The following is a 21,058-nucleotide window of genomic DNA, read 5'->3' as shown; positions in this document are numbered from 1 at the left end:
TCTCTAATGACCTTAGCCATCTATGACATTGACTGTCTCCCGAAGATTCCAAAATGTGAAATAATGTCAAAAGTCTACTAGTTTCGATTGCAACAACACTGACGAAAACTGGTATATAAGCATTAACAAACGCCGCATTGTTATGTGTATGTTTTGAGACATGACAGCAAATCGCTGCGCAAGCATAAAGGCGCAGCGACTTTACCAAGAATTAGACCACCGCCAGCCCGGCCGTAGAACGCGTGGCTCGTTAGTGACGCTTGGGTAATCATCTTTCTTGAAGCAGTTGTCGAATTATAGGGTTGCCGATGTTTACGAATCAGAAGCAAATTCTGTAATTGGAAAAAAAGGTCTCAAATGCACAAGCACATGCGAACAAAATTCCATTATTATGCCCCAAAGTAAAGGTGAATTCGTGAGACATTGCACTATTGACTGCTCCTTGTGGACTCGAACTCAAATAATTCTATACTTTTAATAATCCAATTACTATGTAGCAAAGTATCTACCAACACAAGGGATGTAAGTAATGGGAAATACTGGAAGATCGAAAAAAAACTCAAGCAGATCATCAATTGAATTCAATTCAATGTGCTGCAATCTCTTAGACAAGATCTTGTAATCCTTTGAACCATAACAATTTCATTATCCACAGTTCCCCAATTTCAAATGTATTACCGCGCGTTCGATTGTCAACGACGCGGGTTGACAAGGAATACTAAATACCTAACCGGTGACCGAAAACAAAACAAGTTTCTGCTGACCATATATATAATGATACTGATGGCCAACATAATGCAATGTAGAACACTCAAAGAAAACTGCGAATGAGCACCAGTTTATAAACAAATCCAATCCAAAAACAATCCACAAATACACATTCTTCCTTCAAGTAAGAAATAACGAAAATTTCTAGAAACGCATTGTGGTATACTTACAGGTCTTCAAATAAGGTTGATGACTCGTCGAGAATTAGTGCACTAGCTGATCACTCACTTTATTCCACATCAATTTGTATATACAAATTGAAATTTTAGCGTTACTTTCTTCTTTCGATCAAAATTAAATTGCAGATCACTGTTTACACCTTTACATTGGCTTCAGTTCAATCCTTTTTCGTTAGAAATTAGGGTACAAAGGGCTCACTTTTCCTTTTCACTCCCTTCAGCACACCAACACTCTCCGGTTGACCCTTGGTACCGCACAAATCACTCTGTAATGTCCAGTTTCCTAATTAGGCCCTACCCGAACTGTACGGGCTCGTTTGCCGGAATAAACTGAATCCGCTCGGAGCGGACTGTTTTATAAAAATTTTCGCTTATCTCGCTAAATGTGCGCCAACGCGCGCTCCCTTCCCGCTGTAGCACAATTAGTGGCGGTTTGAACTATAGGCGCTGCCACCGGCTTACATGTTGGAGAGACTTTTCCGCTTTCCTCTGCGCGCTTATATTCTCAACATAATGAACATTAAGCTGCGAGCGCAGAAGGCGCAAAGTCGCTCTCTTCTTCCGCTCAGCTATGTGTAGGGACATTCGACAGGCGCGCGCGCACGTGCACGCGTCCAGCCGTTACTGATTCGCCAGCCAACCAAATGGACGCAGGGTTGATTGATGACGAATGGGTTCCGTTTGCTGCAAGATGAATTCTATTCATATATGGATTCAAGATTTTATCAGCAGATGGCGCTCTTCCTCGGTTTGATCAACGCAGTAAAGTTTTTTTTTCAATATTTTTCGTCATAACTGCCCTAAAACTATAGAAAATATATGATATGATTGAACGAATTCCCATCTTTTAGGTTCCCCATATATGTCTTCCTAAGAAGCGCTAATATTATTATTTAGGTCGCATCTCCTATTACATAAGCAGAACTTAGTACCCGTTGAGATAAGATCATTACAGGAGCTATAAACATAGCATGGAGGCATTCACTACCAAAGGATACCGATGCTACATCACCTGGCGATGTAGTTGTTACGACCCACCACAGGCACTGTTCCAGACAAGGATAATACCGACGAGGCAACGGAGGAATAATTTATAATTTTTTTTATATTGCTCTGTAGTTTTAGCTAATTAGACTTAAGTTAATGATTGTGTAGTTATAATATATTAAAATAGTTTAAAAATATACTGCTTGATTATGGCTCTTTATCCACTTGAGCCTAATTAAATAAATAAAGGAAAAAAATGATAGGAGGTTGTGTCCAAGATACGACCGCATTGTTGACGTAGAACTATGCTGTTATTTTGTATAAGAAGCATGTTTATAACCAGGGATACTATTTTATAATGCTGTGAAATTTCAGAAATAACTACATGTTATTTAGTATTGCTTTAATGGAATTGCGCCTTTAGGTATCGTTCTTACAACGTAAACCAAGCGCAAAACAAGCGTTCGCCATAGCATGCATACAGAGCCATACATTGGTGGCTTGAAGCTACTAAGACTATAAACACTTCTCATCATTTTACATTATTCTCAAAAGAAACGCTTCTGTTAATATTACTGGTCTCGAAAAAAGTTACATTACTTTCTCATGATCAAGATAAGCGCAGCTGTCATCCTTAGTGGAGAAAGTTTTGCCACTGGGAACTCTTTCTGTTAATCTCAACAACCTCGAAAAGAGTAACATTGCTTCATCATGATCAAGATTAGCGCAAATGCAATCCTAGTTGGAGGCAGTTTTGCGACTGGCACGCGAACCCAAATAACTTTAAACATTCCAGTACGATTTTCAAGATGTTTGGTAATTTTTCATGACTGGGACAATGCACACGGGAGCAGATACAAATGTGGATTCAGCGTAGCGAAGATGCACTATTTTTACGTACGGATTATGACGCACGCACGTACGCATACAAATATCCATATACGATGGCTTGAAGCAACTAAATATACACACACTTATGTCCGTTTTGCGCTCTTCTCAACAGAAGCCCTTCCGGTTAATATTGCTGGTCTGAATTAGCTTAGCTCTCATCCTTTGTAGAGAGAGTTGCCTAGCTTGATGATTCCCCACACAATTGTGTAGCTCAAAACCTTAATTCAATGACGTCAGTTTGATGCAATGATTACAATGCCAGAGACATCAGCGCGTGACTAATTTGGTCGCGTTCTCGAAACGAAGACATGTGATGACGCAAAACAAGGAAGAGCAAGCGATGTTCATTGCCTTGAATACAGAACGTGACTGAAAGTTTGCCTTTCCATTTGAGAGGCTTTAGACTTCGCAGTTCATTCGCCTCTATATAAGATTGTCTCAGCGAGATCCACTGTTTATATTCCAGGCGAGTATTCCCCTTCATTCTTCTTCTACTTTTCCTTTGTTCACGGGAACTTTAAATCTTATGACTTCCCCTTCGTTGCTCGTCGATAAGTTATTGCTAACTCTGTTCGGGAAAGCACACAAATGGACAGAACAAATGTATGGGAAAATGGAAACGCTTATAAATATTTTTCATGAATTTTAACCATTTGCACACCAGGGGATCGTAATGTATAGCATATCAAACAAATCATAGAGAATTTTCGATTTGTTTGGTATGTAAATCGCCAAAATCCGTTCGTGGCAAAAATAGTTATTAACGTTAACTTTATTTCATAAAAAAGTGACCTGTTTTCTGATTTGGCACCTTTAATGAAAGACGTAGTCCTACGTCAAAAAACGAATTTCCAAATCCCTATTTAGGTCAATTCATGCATTAAAGTAGTGGTTATCGCCGCAAATAGTTTCCTTATCATCTAACGGTATGCGAAGAAGTTCAGTGAGCTGGCGACATGAAGAGGCATGCAGTTCTGAATAACCGAGCCAAAGCGTTGTATTTCTACCGGCTTTCCGGAGTGTAAAAATGGGTGGGTTATATCTATGATATTACCGCAAGGTTGACGTGGGACTACCTTAGCTTAGTAATCATTTGTTTGTATTGATTAAATTTTTGATTGAATAAAACAATGTTGTGAGAAAAAATTTGAACAAATGCAATGTCTCTAGTGTCGTCTGCACGATCTTACCAGGTACCTAAGTTTAGAAGGCCGTGTTAGGGAAACGCATTCTAGTCTGTACAAAGGTGAGCGAGTACAAAAGTACTCGCAGTTTGCATGTATTTTCAATACCGATTTCCCCAGACACCTTGGTTTAGAAGTCTTTATAGGTAATCAGATTTCAGTCGGAACAAAAATACTGCCGACCTACATGAATTTGCAATCCCAATTTTCCTAGACACCTTGGTTTTTAAGCCTGTGTTAAGGAAACATATTTTAGTCGGAACAAAAATGCCCTCGACTTGCTTGTATTTGCAATGCCAATTTCCCCTCGCTCCATGGATTTGAAGTCTGTGTTAGGGAAACAAATTTCAGTCGGAACAAAAATGTCCCCGAATGCATGAATTCGCAATGCAAATTTTCCCAAGCTCCTTGGATTTGAAGTCTGTTAAGGAAACACATTTCAGTTGGAACAAAAATACCCCCGACTTGCATGTATTTGCAATGCCAACTTCCCTACGCTCCTTGGATTTGAAATCTGTGTTAGGGAAACACATTTCGGTGGGAACAAAAGCTCCCCCTACTTTCATGTATTTGCAATGTCGGTTTCGCCAATGCTGCTTGGTTTTGAAGTCTGTGTTAGGGAACACATTTCGGAGAGAACAAAAGTCCCCCTTCTTTCATGTATTTGCAATTTCGATTTCCCCAAGGCTGCTTGGTTTTGAAGTCTGTGTTGGGGAAACCGTAAAGCGGGCCAATCAAAACGAGGCAGTAAGGGCGTTTAGATAACGCTTAACATTTTACAGTTATTCAATTATTTACCTAATGGAAAATAACACTTTACTAATTGCGATAGATGCGTTGAAATATTCCCTATCAATTGATGCAAACATCTTTCCGATTCAGTAGAAAAAGTTCGAGTTATAAACATTCGAAATCCTCCATTTTTTCCTGCATGTTCAGTGTTTATGTTTTCATTTTACCCCCCATATATTCCGGTTAGACGTAGTCCCACGTCAAAATGCATGGGGGTATAAAAAGTATTGCCGATATTTGGAATGCCGGTTTTCCAAACTTTTTGGTTTCTGAATCTGTGTTGGAAATATGTGTTTATGTACTCGCAGCTTGCATCTCATTTGCAATGCCAATTTCCCCAGGCTCCATGGTTTTGAAGTCTGTGTTAGGGAAGCATTCCGATTTGCAAAAACGCAAAAGAGTACAAAAATACCCACTGCTTGTATCTATTTTGAAATTCCGATTTCCCTTGGCTCCATGGTTTTGAAGTCTGTGTTAAGGAAACATTCCGATTTGCAAAAGTGCAAACGAGTACGAAAGTATCCGCTGCTCGCATCTATTTTGCAATGGCGATTTTCCCAGGCTTTTTGAAGTCTGTGTTGAGGAACAATCCGATTTGCAGAAACGCAAACGAGTACAAAAGTACCCGCTGCTTTTTTTTTTTACGTAGGACTACGTCTAACCGGAAGATATAGGGGGTGAAATGGAAATCTAGGCACTGAACAAGTAGGAAAAAATGCAAGATTTGGAACGCTTATAACTCGAGCATTTCTCAATAGATCGCAAAGGTTTTTGCATCAACTGATAGGAAATATATCTACGCATCTATCATAACGAATAAAATTTCATTTTTCTTGAGATAAATAATTGAATAATTGTGGTGAAATATATCAAGCATTGTCCAAATGCACTATGTGCCCATTTTTGATTGGTCCATTTTGTGCTCCTCAAATCGTACCGACCAAAACGGGCAACCAGAGCAGCAGCGAAATAGAATGAAGCACGATTGGAAAGGAAAAAGAAAAAAAATGAACGAAACATTGGTAGCAGTCTCACACATGCGTAATTCTCGAGCCAGCCAGTCAGCTTAAAAATCCCCGCTCCGCTGCCGTAACGATCATTCTCATTCAAACCGTACACCACATCGGTTCGCATCACAACACATCAACAAACCAACACAAGCAACCATGTCTGGACATGGCAAAGGAGGAAAGGTGAAGGGAAAGGCAAAATCTCGCTCGAACCGTGTTTAGTTTCGGCCGCCGAAGTGATCGAGTTAGCTGGCAAAGCTGCTCGCGACGATAAGAAAAACTGCATTCGGTGGAAATCAAGACAACAGGCAGTTGCAGCGAGTGGCGATTGGCAAACGCAATCGCAAAACGGCAGCTGGTAGCAGAAGAAATAAGTTTGTTCTTTTTACAATCTGCTTCGGTGGCAAATCCAGAACAAGGCGGCATCGAGGGCGTTCAAAATGTTTTTTTTCAAAACCACGAGTACAAAGTTTTATAATTGAAACCATTCCATAAAACAAGGCGCTTATCAGGGCCATTAAACCTTTCAAAAAAGAGTTTACGAAATACAGTTCAATGGTTTCTAAAATAATATCCAAAATAATAATAAAACACAAATTGGTTTTTTCATAATTTGTTTGCCAGGATCTGATGAGTATGTGAATTTGGCAGTTGTTCTGAGCTTTTTGATAGTTGGGGACTTTCCTGATTATTCAATTTTCACCTATTCTTAAATTGTTTCCAGATTGAAAGTACAGTAATTTACAATTAGTTCGACATTTAGCTACATGTTATGCGACATATTTAGTTGAACATTTTTGTAAACATAGAGTTCAGGGTCCAAATTATGACCCCACATTGAAAGTCGACACTGTACCACTGTCATCGCAAATGTTCAATTACAGGTTAAAATCGCCTCCAATGCGACACTGAGTGGTGCTTCGGCACGTCGCATTAAATATAATTTACTGTACAACATGTCACAACCTGGATGGGAAGAAATTTTCCAACTGTGAAAGCTGTGACGAGTGGCAAACGCAATCGCTAAACAGGAAGGTTTAACCGAACAAGATGAGGATATCGAGTGATAACAAAACAATAAACTCTTTAGATTAAAGATAATTTTGTGATCCTGAAAAAGACCCTTTTTAGCCTGCATGTGAATCCAACGAGCGAACAAATCGTAATGAATGTAATGAATAGCGGTTATAGAATTTCGGCCGCCGGAGTTCTCGAGTTGGCTTGCGAAGCTGCTCACGACAATAAGAAACCCCGCCTACAGAACATACCACATTCGGTTTGGTGGCAACAACTAGTTTCAGCGAGTGGCAAACGCAATCGCAAAACGGCAGCAGGTAGAAGAAGGAAAAAGTTTGTTTATACAGGCTGCTTTGGTAGCAAAACCAGCCACCGTAAAACACGGCGCCTTTCAGGGCCATTAAACCTTTCAAAGAAGAGTTATTAAAAGTTTTTCACAATACCAATGCATTCTAAAGTGACATAATATGACATATAATATAAACTAATTTATTTTGTTTATGCTTGTTCTTGAACTTATTGGTGGTTGGGGTCTTTTAAATTGATCATTCAGTTTCCACAAACCCATGCATGGTTTCCGAATTAAAAGTGGCTTCAAATTACAACACATTGTATGCAGGATGGTATTAACGAATTTTCTCGGTAGCAAGAACTGCTTTCTTTGGTTGATAAGTTATGTTGAAAATTGATTGACGTTACATCTGCATTGTATAGAAATAATTAAGGAGCAACATGATGAGATATGTATTTCCTGCTGCTCTGTTCTTATTTTAAAAAACTTCAATCCGAAGGTCATCCGTCCCTGTATTTACTGTTGGTTTTTCAGAACGCTTATAGCTCGTTTATTTCTCGACAGAACGTAGAGTTCGTCTCCATAACCTCAGTTCTTTTTCATTTTTATTCACTTTGTTTGCGGAGACTACAAATCTTACAATTCATTCGTCTCCGAAACCACAGTTTAAGGTACGGTAATGTGCTCAATAGTGAAATATATGATAGTGAATGAGCTGATGACCACCTATGCATTCCCTATCACAGCCATCATTTTAATTGTACGATATGTGCATACGCCGAAAGATGCCCGGCATTGAACATTTAATAAAGGGTGTGTCACATCAAATTGCATCACGGAAAAAAACGCTGTAGAAATTAAATTTTTAGGAATTATATCTTCAGCTTTCGCTTATAATCAGATAAGAGTGTATAGATCACGTTGGCCATGCTTCACTGTCAATTTTTCGTAAATTTGGAAAAATGTCGTCGAACGAAAAAGAGCGTAGTGAAATAATCCTGCGCACTCATTTCGAGAATCCGGAGTTGTCACATCGGGACATCGGTAAGATGCTGGGAATCGTCCAATCCACGGTCAGCAGAGTACTAAAACGATACTTCGAGAACCTAACCATCGACCGGAAGGTGAAGAATGGCAAAAATGGATGCTCCGTCAGTGAAAAAGATCACAAGCGCGTAGTTAAGCAGTTTAGACGTGATCCGAGAAGTTCGGTCCGGGAAGCTGAATTTGTCAAGTTCATTCGTCCAGCGGACCAAGCAGCGGGAGGGCCTGCGTACATACAAGGTTCAGAAGGCTCCTAACCGCGACGAAAGGCAAAACATGGTGGGGAAGACGCGAGCCCGGAAGCTGTACACCGAAATGCTGACGAAGCCGCATTGCCTGGTAATGGACGACGAAACCTACGCCAAAGCGGACTTTCGTCAGCTGCCGGGCCTGTTGTTCTTCTCCGCAGAGGACAAATTCAGCGTTCCGGAGGAGATTCGCAAGCAGAAACTATCCAAGTTTGCCAAAAAGTACATGGTGTGGCAAGCGATCTGCTCTTGCGGAAAGCGGAGCGCCCCCTTCGTGATGACCGGCACGGTAAACGGGCAGGTTTACCTTAAGGATTGCCTACAGAAGCGCTTACTACCCCTATTGAAGCAGCACGAGGGCTCGACCATCTTCTGGCCGGATCTCGCTTCGTGCCACTATTCAAAGGACGTGTTGGAGTGGTACGAAGCCAACGGGGTCACCTTCGTGCCAAAGGAAATGAACCCGCCCAACGCGCCGGAGCTTCGCCCAATAGAGAAATTTTGATTGCGATTATGAAGCAGGCCCTCCGGAAGAACCCAAAAGTTGTCAAATCGGAGGCGGACTTCAAGAGAAAATGGATTTCTGTTCAAAAAAAACTACAACCTGACGTAGTACAGAACCTTATGGACGGGGTAAAGAGGAAGGTGCGAGCATACGGGCTTGGGCTCGAAGTATGAATAAAAAGAAAATGCCAAAAATTGATTAATAGTTTTTATTTTACTGTCTAAAATTTTCAAAAGGATCGGTCTACTGGGCGAATTTCTACAGCGTTTTTTCCGTGATGCAATTTGATGTGACACACCCTTTAAGTACAAAGCCTTCAGGAAAAAATCAAGAATCAAGTTTGTAAAAAAACGCAAAAACACAACACCAAAGGTTCTTTCCAGAACCCCCAACATGTTCATAAAGAGTAAACAGTAAACTAATCCATTTTTCAGGTAGATAGGTATGTATTCACGTAGGAGAAGACAATAAAACAATATATTTAAAATATATATTTAGCAAAAGCTGTCCCCTTTGTATAGTCCTACGTCACTCCGGTTATGTCCCCGACATTACCCACCCATCTTTTTTTTCCCAAAATATATTTTTTATTAAGGCACATGTGGCGTTAGCCTGACGGGGCCGGGAGTCCAATATTTTGACAATTTTTGTCTTACAACTATGTTAGTAATATGTAACCGATTACTCGCGGTTGGCTCGAGGTTAGTATTACAAGTGTTCTCATAATTGGTATGTTGCAGTCTTCGATGCTCTGTTCTACCCGCTGCTTGTATCTATTTTGAAATGCCGATTTCCCTTGGCTCCATTGTTTTGAAGTCTGTGTTGGGGAAATATTCCGATTTGCAAAAGCGCAAACGAGTACAAAAGCACCCGCTGCTTGTATCCATTTTGCAATGCCGATTTCCCCGGGCTCCATGGTTTTGAAGTCTGTGTTGGGGAACAATCCGATTTGCAGAAACGCAAACGAGCTCAAAAGTACCCGCTGCTTGTATCCATTTTGCAATGCCGATTTCCACAGACTCCATGGTTTTGAAGTCTGTGTTAGGGAAACATTCCGATTTGCAGAAATGCAAACGAATACAAAAGTACCCGCTGCTTGTATCCATTTTGCAATGCCGGTTTCGCCAGACTCCATGGTTTTGAAGTCTGTGTTAGGGAAACATTCCGATTTGCAGAAACGCAAACGAATACAAAAGTACCCACTGCTTGTATCTATTTTGAAATGCCGATTTCCCTTGGATCCATGATTTTGAAGTCTGTGTTAGGGAAATATTCCGATTTGTAAAAGTGCAAACGAGTACGAAAGTATCCGCTGCTTGCATTTATTTTGCAATGCCGATTTCCCTTGGCTCCATGGTTTTGAAGTCTGTGTTAGGGAAACATTCCGATTTGCAATAGCGCAAACTAGTACAAAAGTACCCGCTGTTTGTATCCATTCTGCAATGGCGATTTCCCCAGGCTCCATGGTTTAAAAGTCCGTGTTAGGGAAACATCCATTCATTCCTGCGATGGTACCTCAATCGCTGTTCAATTATAACTGAGTGGATCTCCGAGCGGCGCTCGCTTATATATCGCGATTGGTGATTTCAATAGCCTGTTTTGAAAGCAATTTTAAGGCTATTGAAACAAGTTTTTGAATCAAAAAGTAACAAGTATATAACGCGTAGACATTTTATCTTTCGAATGAAGTGTTTATCATACCATTTCGTTCAGTTGTTTTGGAGCTATGGACGCTCAAAATCTTGGTCTCCGGCGTAACGCTTTCGTTTTCGAAACATTGATTTTACACCCCGGTATAGAAATGAAAGACGTAGTCCTACGTCAAAAGATCTCCAAAAATAATAACGTGTATTTTTAAAGAAAAAAAAATCGTTTCTTGTACACACATCTAATGCCTATTCTAGTAAAAGATTTTTTTTCTTGTGAAACAATCATTCAAACAGAACTATCTATAGGTTTCGTGAGTCGATAGTTCCACTAAAAGCATTAGGCCTCTCCTAAATCGCGAATTGATTGCGAATAGCAAAGCACATAATACGCATTTGTTGCCAAGTTTGTTCTACACCTTGTAGTCCCTCGAAAATAGATCAAACAACATCCCCTGCATCCGAAGCCGATTTATCGTTTTTCCCAGAAATGTTGCAACGTCCTCCAACACCACTCAACGTATCCCTTCACAAAGCAACGTTTGTGCGTTGCATCGGTACTTCCCTTTTGTGCATTTCCCTTGAACAGCTAACACCTTGGAGAAGCTATTGACCATCACTCGTTCACACAGGTTGAACTTATTTGCTCAAAGTGTGAATGAAGCAAATTTACATCAATTTATTGCACCAACAATAAAACATTTTTTGTCTCTGGAGACTATCACCAAATAGCCACTTGGTGAGTGTTTGTTGACTTGGGTTGCTTTTACAGCCCCAGCCACATCTTTTTCACGCATCAGCACTCGGAATAATTATCGCAACATAATGCATCGGGAATTACTATTTTTCTTCTGTGACACGCATTAGTTTCAACGTCATTATTAACCTTGACGATAAATCGCAGGTTTTTTTTATTCGATCCTCACTCGAGATAATGTAGATTTTGTTGCCTTTAGCTACTGTTTTTCATTTAAAAAAACAGGAAGTGGGTTATATCTATGGTATAACCGCAAGGGTGACGTAGGACTATCGTTGATTTAGAGATCATTTGTTTGAAGTTGAATCTAAATCCATTCTGAATGAATGAATAAATGAATATTTGGGGGACTTCGAAAACGAGAGCGTTACGTTGGAGGCACAAGGTTTTATGCATCCAATATAGGATACGAAAAACCTTGTTCTGAAGAATAATCTTCAGAAGCTAACCTGCTAACTGTACTTGATTGACAAATCACAAACCCAAATGTATTATATGGATATTTTATGGATAGAAAACATTAAAATAAACTCTTTCGCTTGAATGTAATTTTCAATTCCAAGGGGAACTGGCAGATTATTTTCCAGCAACGATTAGATATTTCCACATTTTCCTCGATACTGGAAGCCCACCAGTAGTTAATACTAACTCGATAACCACCTGTTAATAGTACTTGATTGAAAAATATTTGGTCACAGTGTTACATGGATAGAAAACATTCAAATAAACTCTTTCACATGAATGTATTTTTAAATTCCCAGATCATTTTTTTTTTATTAGATCTTTCCGGAACTTTCTCGATGCTGAATGGCATCCAAACGGAAAGAATTCCGCGCGTGTATGTGTGTGTAGCGATGTCTTCCCGGGGAACCGTTTGTGGCATCACTCTCCTCTTGATGGATTCCCTTCTGGCCTAGGGTGCACAAACAGGCTCTTGGTGACACCGTTCATCCGCGCTTTCATGGTAAACGAAGAGCTTCACCACAACAGCGACAACATGCTCCAATCGCTGTTCAATTAGAACTGAGTGGATTTCCGAGCGGCGCTCGCTTATATACCGATTGGTGATTTCAATAGCCTGTTTTGAAAGCAATTTTAAGACTATTGAAACAAGTTTTTGGATCAAAAAGTAACAAGTATATAACGCGTAGACATTTTATCTTTCGAATGAAGTGTTTATCATACCATTTCGTTCAGTTGTTTTGGAGCTATTAACGCTCAAAATCTCGGTCTCCGGCGTAACGCTTTCGGTTTCGAAACTTTGATTTTACACCCCGGTATAGAAATGAAAGACGTAGTCCTACGTCAAAACTGACAAATAAACATAATATTAAACGGTTAACGCTAACAACTCTTTAAAATTAAAGTTGTTGCCAAATCTGAGCCCTTCGAATCGAATTTGAATCCGATAGTCTGTCCTGTAAGCTAGAAGCGTTATAGCGTAGCAAACTATAATGTAAGAACCTCGTGAGAAATGTAGAAATTAGTGACAGCGTCATGCTCTGTTCTGTATTGTCTGATCGCGCCAATTGTGGATGTTCGGCGATTAGTTACAGCAAGTTGATTCATGTTTTTACCGATGAAACAAATAAAATAACATTATATTTCATGAAAAAATAGAAACAAACAATTCATCGTTATTCGGATGTAACCACCTTCTCCAATCACGATCTTGGCTAGCTGGTTCCACAAATTCTTCATTTGGCCGGTGTCGCTGATGACTGTTCCCTTCATTTTCAGCTTCCGCTTCATTATCGCCCAATACTTCTCTATTGGACGGGAGAGGGGAGGATTTAGTGAATTCAGCTCTTTTAGAGGGAACTGGACTCCACTGTCGCTGTTCCATCCTAGTACGCGTCATTATTGAACTGGCAGCTGACGGGATCTGACCACCATGGGACTGAATGAAGATTAAAATCCGTTTGCTAGGTACCCGCTTTTATGGTCACGCTGATTTTCTTGCCTCATAAACAGATACCTGGCCAAATCAGGAAAAATTTTATATAATTTAACCTTCGGGATTTGGTTAAAACCTGCTTTCACATAAGGTTTATCGACGACAAAGACACATCCATCGCGTTCCAACCTGGTCGTTCTGGTTACCAGCTCGGAATCTGGCTACCGCATGTTGTTTGAGGCTTTGGTTGGGTTAGGCGGCGGTGACACTGGATGCAGAAAAGTGGCCGTACGAATTGTATGCATTAGTGAAGCTAAACAACCACATTGAGTTGTATTGGTGTGGTTACATTGCTTCCCCCTTGCTTCGTTCGTATTCGTCAGCTTCTATCGAACAAAATTGTTTGTTTCTATTCGTACAATCAAATTTTCGTGCGTACTCCTATCCAAAGTAACCTTAGCCTTACGTGTTGGTCGGAAACACTCATAGCCTTCTCGGAGACGAACTCACAGTACAGCGGTCAGCGTTAGGATGTTTCGCCAAATCAGAATACATGTCAAGGATTGTCAACTTTCCTATACCGCAGTTGACCAACACTAGGTTTGCAAGCAGTCGTGAGAGTTTACTTGTACTCTTCAATAACTCGATCCACAGTACATTTAGGATTATCAAGCAGTTTTGCCGAGCCAGCTTCCGTGTTGACGCTGATAGAACTTTTCAGCCGAACTGTTACTGGCGACAAAAGGTGGGTGTGGGACCCGTTCTGACATCATTGAAGACATAAAAACGAATTCGTTGCGTGAACCGAAGGCATTTCCTAAATACAGCTATAAAAAGTGTTTCAATGACGATGCTTCAGAAGGGGCCTATTTTTAAGGCGATAATATAATTTTAAAGCTGGGACGATTCCAAAATAGCTACTAAAGTGTTAGAGACAAAAAGCGTCCGCGCCAATACAAAAAGTATGAAGCCGAAGATATAGAGACATTACCCGATCAAGATTCGTGTGAATCCCAAACAGAGCTTGCAGAATCATTGGGAGTAACGCGACCAGCTATCTTTAAACGACTTAAAGCCACAGGGTATATCTAAAAGCAGGGAAATTATGGTACATACGAATTGAGAGCGAGAGATGCCAAGCGGCAATTTGGAATGTCCGATACTCGAACGAAACAGAAGAATTTTTTCTCCATCGAATTGTTACCGGTGATGAAAAATGGATTCACTGCAACAACCTAAAAGGCAAAATATCTTGATCCACTATGAGTTGTCAAACGATCAATGGAGACTGCTACAGGTAACAATTGATCCCTTTAAAGCGAGCTAATGCCGTAAAACGTCCAGATAAGACGACCAGACACGAGTCGATAATATTCTACCAAGACAACGCTCGGCCTCTGCTGGTACTAGTACTACTAGTAGTAGTAGTACTAGTACTACTAGTAGTAGTAGTACTAGTACTACTAGTAGTAGTAGTACTAGTACTACTAGTAGTAGTAGTACTAGTACTACTAGTAGTAGTAGTACTAGTACTACTACTACAAGTACTACTACTACAAGTACTACTAAAACTACTACTACTACTACTACTAGTACAACTATTACTACTACTACTACTACTACAGGTCGGACTCGATTATCCGGAGACTCGATTGTCCGGAGACTTGATTATCCGGAGACTCGATTATCCGCAGACTCGATTATCCGGGATTCGATTATCCGAAATTTTAGACTCGATTATACGGAGTATTTTATTTTTGATTTTCGGAAATTTTGAATAATTTGTATAATAATTCTATATTGAATAGCTAACATGGGTATCAAAAGAAAGGGCTTAATTAGTAGAATGCAGTTATTTATGAAAAATGCAAATCCAAGATGGCGGCCACTACAATATGGCGGATTACATATTTTCTCAGAACCCCATCAATATGTGTATTAAACGAAAGGGCTTGACTAGTAGAACACAGTTATTCATGAAAAATACAAATCCAAGATGGCGGACATTACAAAATGGCGGATTTCATATTTTCTCAGAACCCCAGCAATATGGGTATCAAATGAAAGGGCTTGACTAGTAGAATACAGTCATTTATGAAAAATGGAAATCTAAGATGGCGGCCACTACAAAATGGCGCATTGCCTATTTTCTCAGAACCCATCAATATGGGTATCAAATGAAAAGGCTTCCCTAGCAGAACACAGTTATTTATGAAAAACGCCCAAAAATGTATCAAAAGAATGTTCTCGACTAGTAGAACATAGCAGATAATGAAAAATACAATTTCAAGATGCTCATTACTAATTACTTTTTGAATGGTTTCATTCAGCTTGACCTGTTTCTATGCATGTTTGAATGTTTGTTGTCCTACATTAATAGAAAATTGACCCCGTTCCTGTTGAATGATTGATCTGAAATTTGGAACATACATTTAATTTTACTGTCAGTATAAAACTGCGTCTTCCGTGATCTTTAAAAAATCAATTTGACCGCCGCAAGAAAAAAGGCTGAATGGCTTGATTTGGAGAATACACTACACTATGAACAACATAAATTCGAAAAGGTCGCCGCCACGTCCACTATGTATTTTTGCAATTCCCTCAATATTGGTATCAAATGAAATGATTTGACTAATAGAATATAGTACAGGTCGGACTCGGATTATATACAGACTCGATTATATGTGATTCGATTATATACAATTTTGGACTCGATTATATTCAGTTTGGAATTTCTTTTTTTATATTTGAAATATGGCTTATGTCATGAAGAAATGTAACTATTCAACGTCAAGGTGATGTTTAAGTGGCTATTACATGTACAGTGGGGTAAAAATTGTGATTTTTGAAGATTTTGCTTGAATTTTCACCAGGAATTGTTTATATCGATATTGCAGCCAAATTAAGAAAGATAGAAGTTGTGCGTCAAAGAACAAATTGTGGAGCGGTTAAAGAACTTCATTTGATTGATAGAAACAATCTAGTTTAATATAAATTTTTAGGATAAAATTAATAATAACACATTCAAAATTATTAACTTTTAAGTGTTTCACTTCCAAAATGTTATTAAAATTCACTAATTTGGTTGTTCCACTACTATATCCTGTACTAAATTTTCCCATCTTTCATATAAAAGCATCAGAATCGTCTTCCGTAGCGTACTTTTGAATGTAGAGCCAGTTTGAAGCAACAGAGTCCGAAACAAAAAAAAAAAGTTCTGTAGCTCTGTCATTGTTGAAATTCGAACACATGCGTAGGAGGATATTTTCATCAAATATGATCGTCTATCACCTCCTGAGAGAATCTGGATAAATTAATTTTTTTATAGTGAGAAAGGTGTTTTCTGACTTTAAGGAGATGAATCAAAAATCAAATTCCTCTTTTATTTTCAAAAAACGAAAAATATATGCAAAAAAAAATTATTTTGATTCGATTATCCGGAGTGAAAAAAAATCAATACTCCGGATAATCGAGTCCGACCTGTACTACTACTACTACTGAAAACTACTAGTACTACTGCTACTTCTACTACTACTACTACTACTACTACAACTACTACAACTACTACAACTACTACAACTACTACAACTACTACAACTACTACAACTACTACAACTACTACAACTACTACAACTACTACAACTACTACAACTACTACAACTACTATAACTACTACAACTACTACAACTACTACAACTACTACAACTACTACAACTACTACTACTACAACTACTACAACAACAACTACTACTACTACTACTGCTACTACTACTACTACTAGTACTACTACAACTACTACTACTAGTACTACTTCTACTTCTGCTACTACTACTACTACTACTACTACTACTACTACTACTACTACTACTACTACTACTACTAATGAAAATTATTTGTTTTTATTAATGCAAAGGTGATCATGTGATTCGAGATTATAATCAGAATAAAACTAGACTGAAGTTAGATGTTTGATAACAAAGCAAAATTATGATGCTTCAAAAGAAGGTTGGCCCTTCGGTATCCTGAACCCGAAGTCTGATGTAATGATGCCTCAAAAGCACTCTCGATGCAGAACGGCCGGGAAAAAATTTGTCTCATGAGAAGTCTTAGTCGATGAATCCTGGACAGATAAAGTTGATCATTACTTCGGACGCCACTTGCCTTCGACGCTCGAAACGTCCGAAGTAACAAAGCAGTCAAAACAACACGATGTCGTACTTCGGTCGCTTCGAATTTTAGTTTCTTTCAGGTTTTGATATCGATTTCAGTGCAATTCAACGAGTGGTAACGATAATAATATGTCTTTTTTAAAACAATTTACGGAAAAATGTTCCGGTCTTCAGCTTCGTTTTTCTCGAGTTGGCGTAAATGTTACGTTGGACCTTTTCAAAAGTTGCGCGACAATTGTTTGTCTACGAGTTGTCTAGGTAATTTTGTTTTCTCTGTTGACCTCATCACAGTGTGGAACTAATCGGTAAAACCCACCCCTACCTTTCGACAAACAGCTGTTGACATGACAAAGTCTGTTTTGTTTTTGTTTACAATCGCATGTATGCGTTTCGCGAACATATGCTATCTCACGATTGGCTTCAATCGTGTCGTGTAATTATCAGCGGCTCGGCAGGAGAAAGTTTTTATTTCGCTTTGATTTCTCCCTATGTTAATCCTTGGTGTTTGTTTCACTTGTGAGCTCATCCTAAAACCAAAGCACAGCCGCGATAAGGATGGTGATAGTGACGGTCAATATTTAACGGCTCTGTTCAGTCTATCGTTGCTAACCGTTGTCGTATGGACTGTGCAATAATACTCACGGCCACAGGAAGACTTGTGGGGGTATAGATTGTTCTGTTGTTGCGCTAGCGCCTGAATGCTGCTGGTTGTAGGTGTTTTCGGTTCCCCGGAGAACAATGGTAGACCTGGCTCAATCGAAGATAGAAGACGGGTATTGGGGACCCAGTTTATCGGGAGTAGACAAATACGAGTGAGTATTTGGTGTATGTTTGATGTAATTGACTAGATTAACGTATTCGCTTCACAATAATGTTAGATTGGGAAGATACACATTGAAAAGCTAATTTCAAAGTTTATAACTGCGCAGAACACTTTCAAGTATTTTTTTTATTTTTTTTTAACGTATTATATTGGCGGTTGTTGTAAATTCGAAATCTTTTTTTTTGTCAGATTGGAATGGCGCAATATTCTCACTATCGCCAATGACATCACGCTCTACGACCTGCGGCATGCAGCTGTGCGCGGCGATCTCCGAGCTTCGCCTTTCCGCAGCATTTGTTGGGCTGTGTTCCTAGGCGTGCTTAAACGACCCTCAGCGGAATGGAGCGAACAACGGAAGCACTTGAGAAATGAGTATCGAACACTGAAGAACAGATACGTTTTGAATCCCCACCAAAACTCGGACGGTGGTGATGATCCGCTCTCGCAAGCTAAGCAGAGCCTGTGGAATCAGCACTTCTGTGACCAGGAGCTATGTGCGGTTATAAACCAGGACGTAGTTCGAACCTTTCCGGGAGTGGAATTTTTCCGAAAGTCTTCGATACAAAAAATGATGACGAATATTTTGTTCTGTTACGCGCGGATGTATCCTTCCATGTGTTACCGGCAAGGAATGCATGAAATTCTGGCCCCGTTGATTTTTGTAATTCACAGCGATCAACAGACCATGGCTCACATTCAGGAACTCGACCCAAAGGTTGAGTAAGTTGAATTTTCGCTTCCGTTTTGCTAATATTTTAATAATATTGCGTCTTTTTTCAGTCCCAATCTCATCACAGTGCTCGACCCATCCTTTCTAGAGGAAGACTCTTTGTAAGTTCTTGTGTTCTTTTTTTTTTCTCTCGTAAAAACACTTGCAATGACTTAATTTTCTAGCGCTATCTTTCTTAAAATAATGGAACAAATTGCGTCCTTCTATCGCATAACGGACTTGGTCCCAACGGCCACAGGGCATTTTCCGCTTGTAACTCCGTCAACTCCCACCAGCCCAGACAGCGCGTATGTCGCGAGGAAAAGAACGGAAATAGAAGTTGTCGAGCGACTGAACTACATAAAAGATAGAATCCTTATCAAGGAGGATCTCCACTTACACAATCACCTGCTAAAGCTTGATGTCCCACTGGCAATATTTGGTATTCGCTGGCTGCGGCTATTGTTCGGAAGAGAATTCACCTTGCAGGATCTGCTGCTGCTGTGGGACGCCATTTTCGGAGAAGGGGATGATCTGGGTTTGATCAATTTCGTTGTTGTAGCTATGTTGATAAGAATTCGTGATAAATGTAAGTTGTGACAGATGAAAGCACCGTATTTAGCTCACTTTTCATTTTATGCTGCAGTGATTTACAGTGATTATACGACTTGTTTAACGTACTTAATGCGTTATCCATCAAACGTGGACGTTTCGCTCGTGATACGTCACGCTCTGCATATGAAATCACCAAAGGTAAGAATTTAATCTTCTCAGTGAATAATTGGTTCTATGGGGTTTCTTTTTCCGGTAGACCTACGAGCGCCCAGAGGGCGCAATGGTCTACGTGTCTTCTCCGCCGGTGAAAAAACCCATTCAGCAACCTGTGATGCGTTCGAGGAACATTGAACTGGAGCATTTAAAATATTCAACTCTGCCAAACATGCATAGACGACAGGTAACGGCTGACCATCCTCTGCAGGGCAGCGATGAACGAATACGCACAGCTTCTCTGCCGAGAAAATCTGGATCACTACGGAAATTGACCGCGAATGATCTGCGGGAAAAGGCAATGAAAGCCGCAGTTAGTGCGGCAGCTGCGTCCAACCAGGGTGAGATTGCGCGGGACTCCGATATAAGCGACGGATATTTGGAAGATGTGCGTCTTTGAAGTCATTTAACAAAACATATTTTATAGCTTTGCGATTTTTTAAGGATCCTGAACTGATGAAAATCGAGCTCCAAGAAGCATACAATGTCATGTCACTCAGCCGAGCGAAGCTGCTACAGTACCTGAGTGTACTACGGCGCCATGTGCATCCTCCCAATCCCATAGGCGAACTGCAACAGTCCCTTGAAGGAATCGAGGAGATATGTTCGCTGCTGAAGCCACGGTACGATACGGTCTTCCGCGTATCGGTTCCAATCGACGCCGCAACGGAAGCCAACGAAGATCATTCCCATTCGAAGCGCTCCGGTACGGCACCGCCAGCTCAACGAACGCAAACACCTCCAACGAGCCTTAATCTGCAACGATCTTACAATTACGACCTAGACTGCAGACGAAACAGTGCTGCCAATATATTGCAATACGAAATTCCGGAAGATAGGTACAGCGGGATAGTAACGAAAAAACTGGCGAACCGAAAGGAGGTCGAGATGCACGTTTTTCAGCAGAATTTTGCCGATCGACGTCGTCGGATAGATGACAAAGAGTTGCCTATCCCGGATCCACTGCAGGCAGGACGGACGGACTCAGACTAGCATCTGCCGGAGCTTTTAATCTTCGAAGTTTCAATGCCTATAACAAGTATTACCGTTAGCAAACCTTGTCGAATACATCGATTATGACGGTGGTTCTTTTCTAAAGGAAACAATAATTTATACACTAGTAATAGCAACATATTCTGTACGGCCGCAGGTTTGACCGATCGGGGTCGATAAAATTTTGAGAAAAAATTAAATGATGCATTCTCTTCTACCGCTTAACTGCTTATTGTGTACCATAACTCAATATACCATTGTTATTTTTCAAATCTGTTTTTTGAGTTCATTCGAACACGATTGGTGGGAATTCCCACCATAGTCTGAATTAAAGAACCTTGGCATGCGTCTGGGTAACTTTGTGTCATCGAAAAACTAT

At 40.1% G+C, this 21,058-nt stretch overlaps 2 protein-coding genes across 4 annotated transcripts in view; one reads left to right on the top strand and one right to left on the bottom strand.

The window, feature by feature from the left end:
• The window catches only part of LOC129773903 (acyl-CoA Delta-9 desaturase), a 42,876-nt gene extending 41,582 nt beyond the window's left edge, over positions 1–1,294 (bottom strand). Inside the window, exon 1 of one of the 2 annotated variants that reach the window (XM_055777567.1) lies at positions 939–1,294. The gene's annotated coding sequence lies outside the window, so the exon portion shown is untranslated. The remainder of the gene's footprint in view (positions 1–938) is intronic. The other variant, XM_055777572.1, reaches the window with a different exon arrangement.
• Positions 1,295–17,771: 16,477 nt separating this feature from the next.
• On the top strand, positions 17,772–20,951 carry LOC129771010 (TBC1 domain family member 5). Of its 2 annotated transcripts, none has more exons than XM_055774254.1 (7): positions 17,772–18,198; positions 18,399–18,929; positions 18,990–19,040; positions 19,104–19,507; positions 19,565–19,671; positions 19,796–20,074; positions 20,131–20,951. In XM_055774254.1, the coding sequence occupies exons 1-7, from the start codon at positions 18,125–18,127 to the stop codon at positions 20,677–20,679; spliced, it is 1,995 nt and encodes a 664-aa protein (XP_055630229.1). In that variant the 5' UTR covers positions 17,772–18,124; the 3' UTR covers positions 20,680–20,951. The 2 variants fall into 2 exon arrangements, with proteins under 2 accessions (XP_055630229.1, XP_055630220.1); XM_055774245.1 differs by having other exon boundaries at positions 19,730–20,074.
• Positions 20,952–21,058: the final 107 nt, after the last annotated feature.

This window comes from Toxorhynchites rutilus, chromosome 1 (assembly GCF_029784135.1).
Source record: "Toxorhynchites rutilus septentrionalis strain SRP chromosome 1, ASM2978413v1, whole genome shotgun sequence".
Classification (NCBI taxonomy): domain Eukaryota; kingdom Metazoa; phylum Arthropoda; class Insecta; order Diptera; family Culicidae; genus Toxorhynchites; species Toxorhynchites rutilus.
Note: the sequence above shows the minus strand (reverse complement) of the source record. Positions and strands in the feature narration are given on the sequence as shown.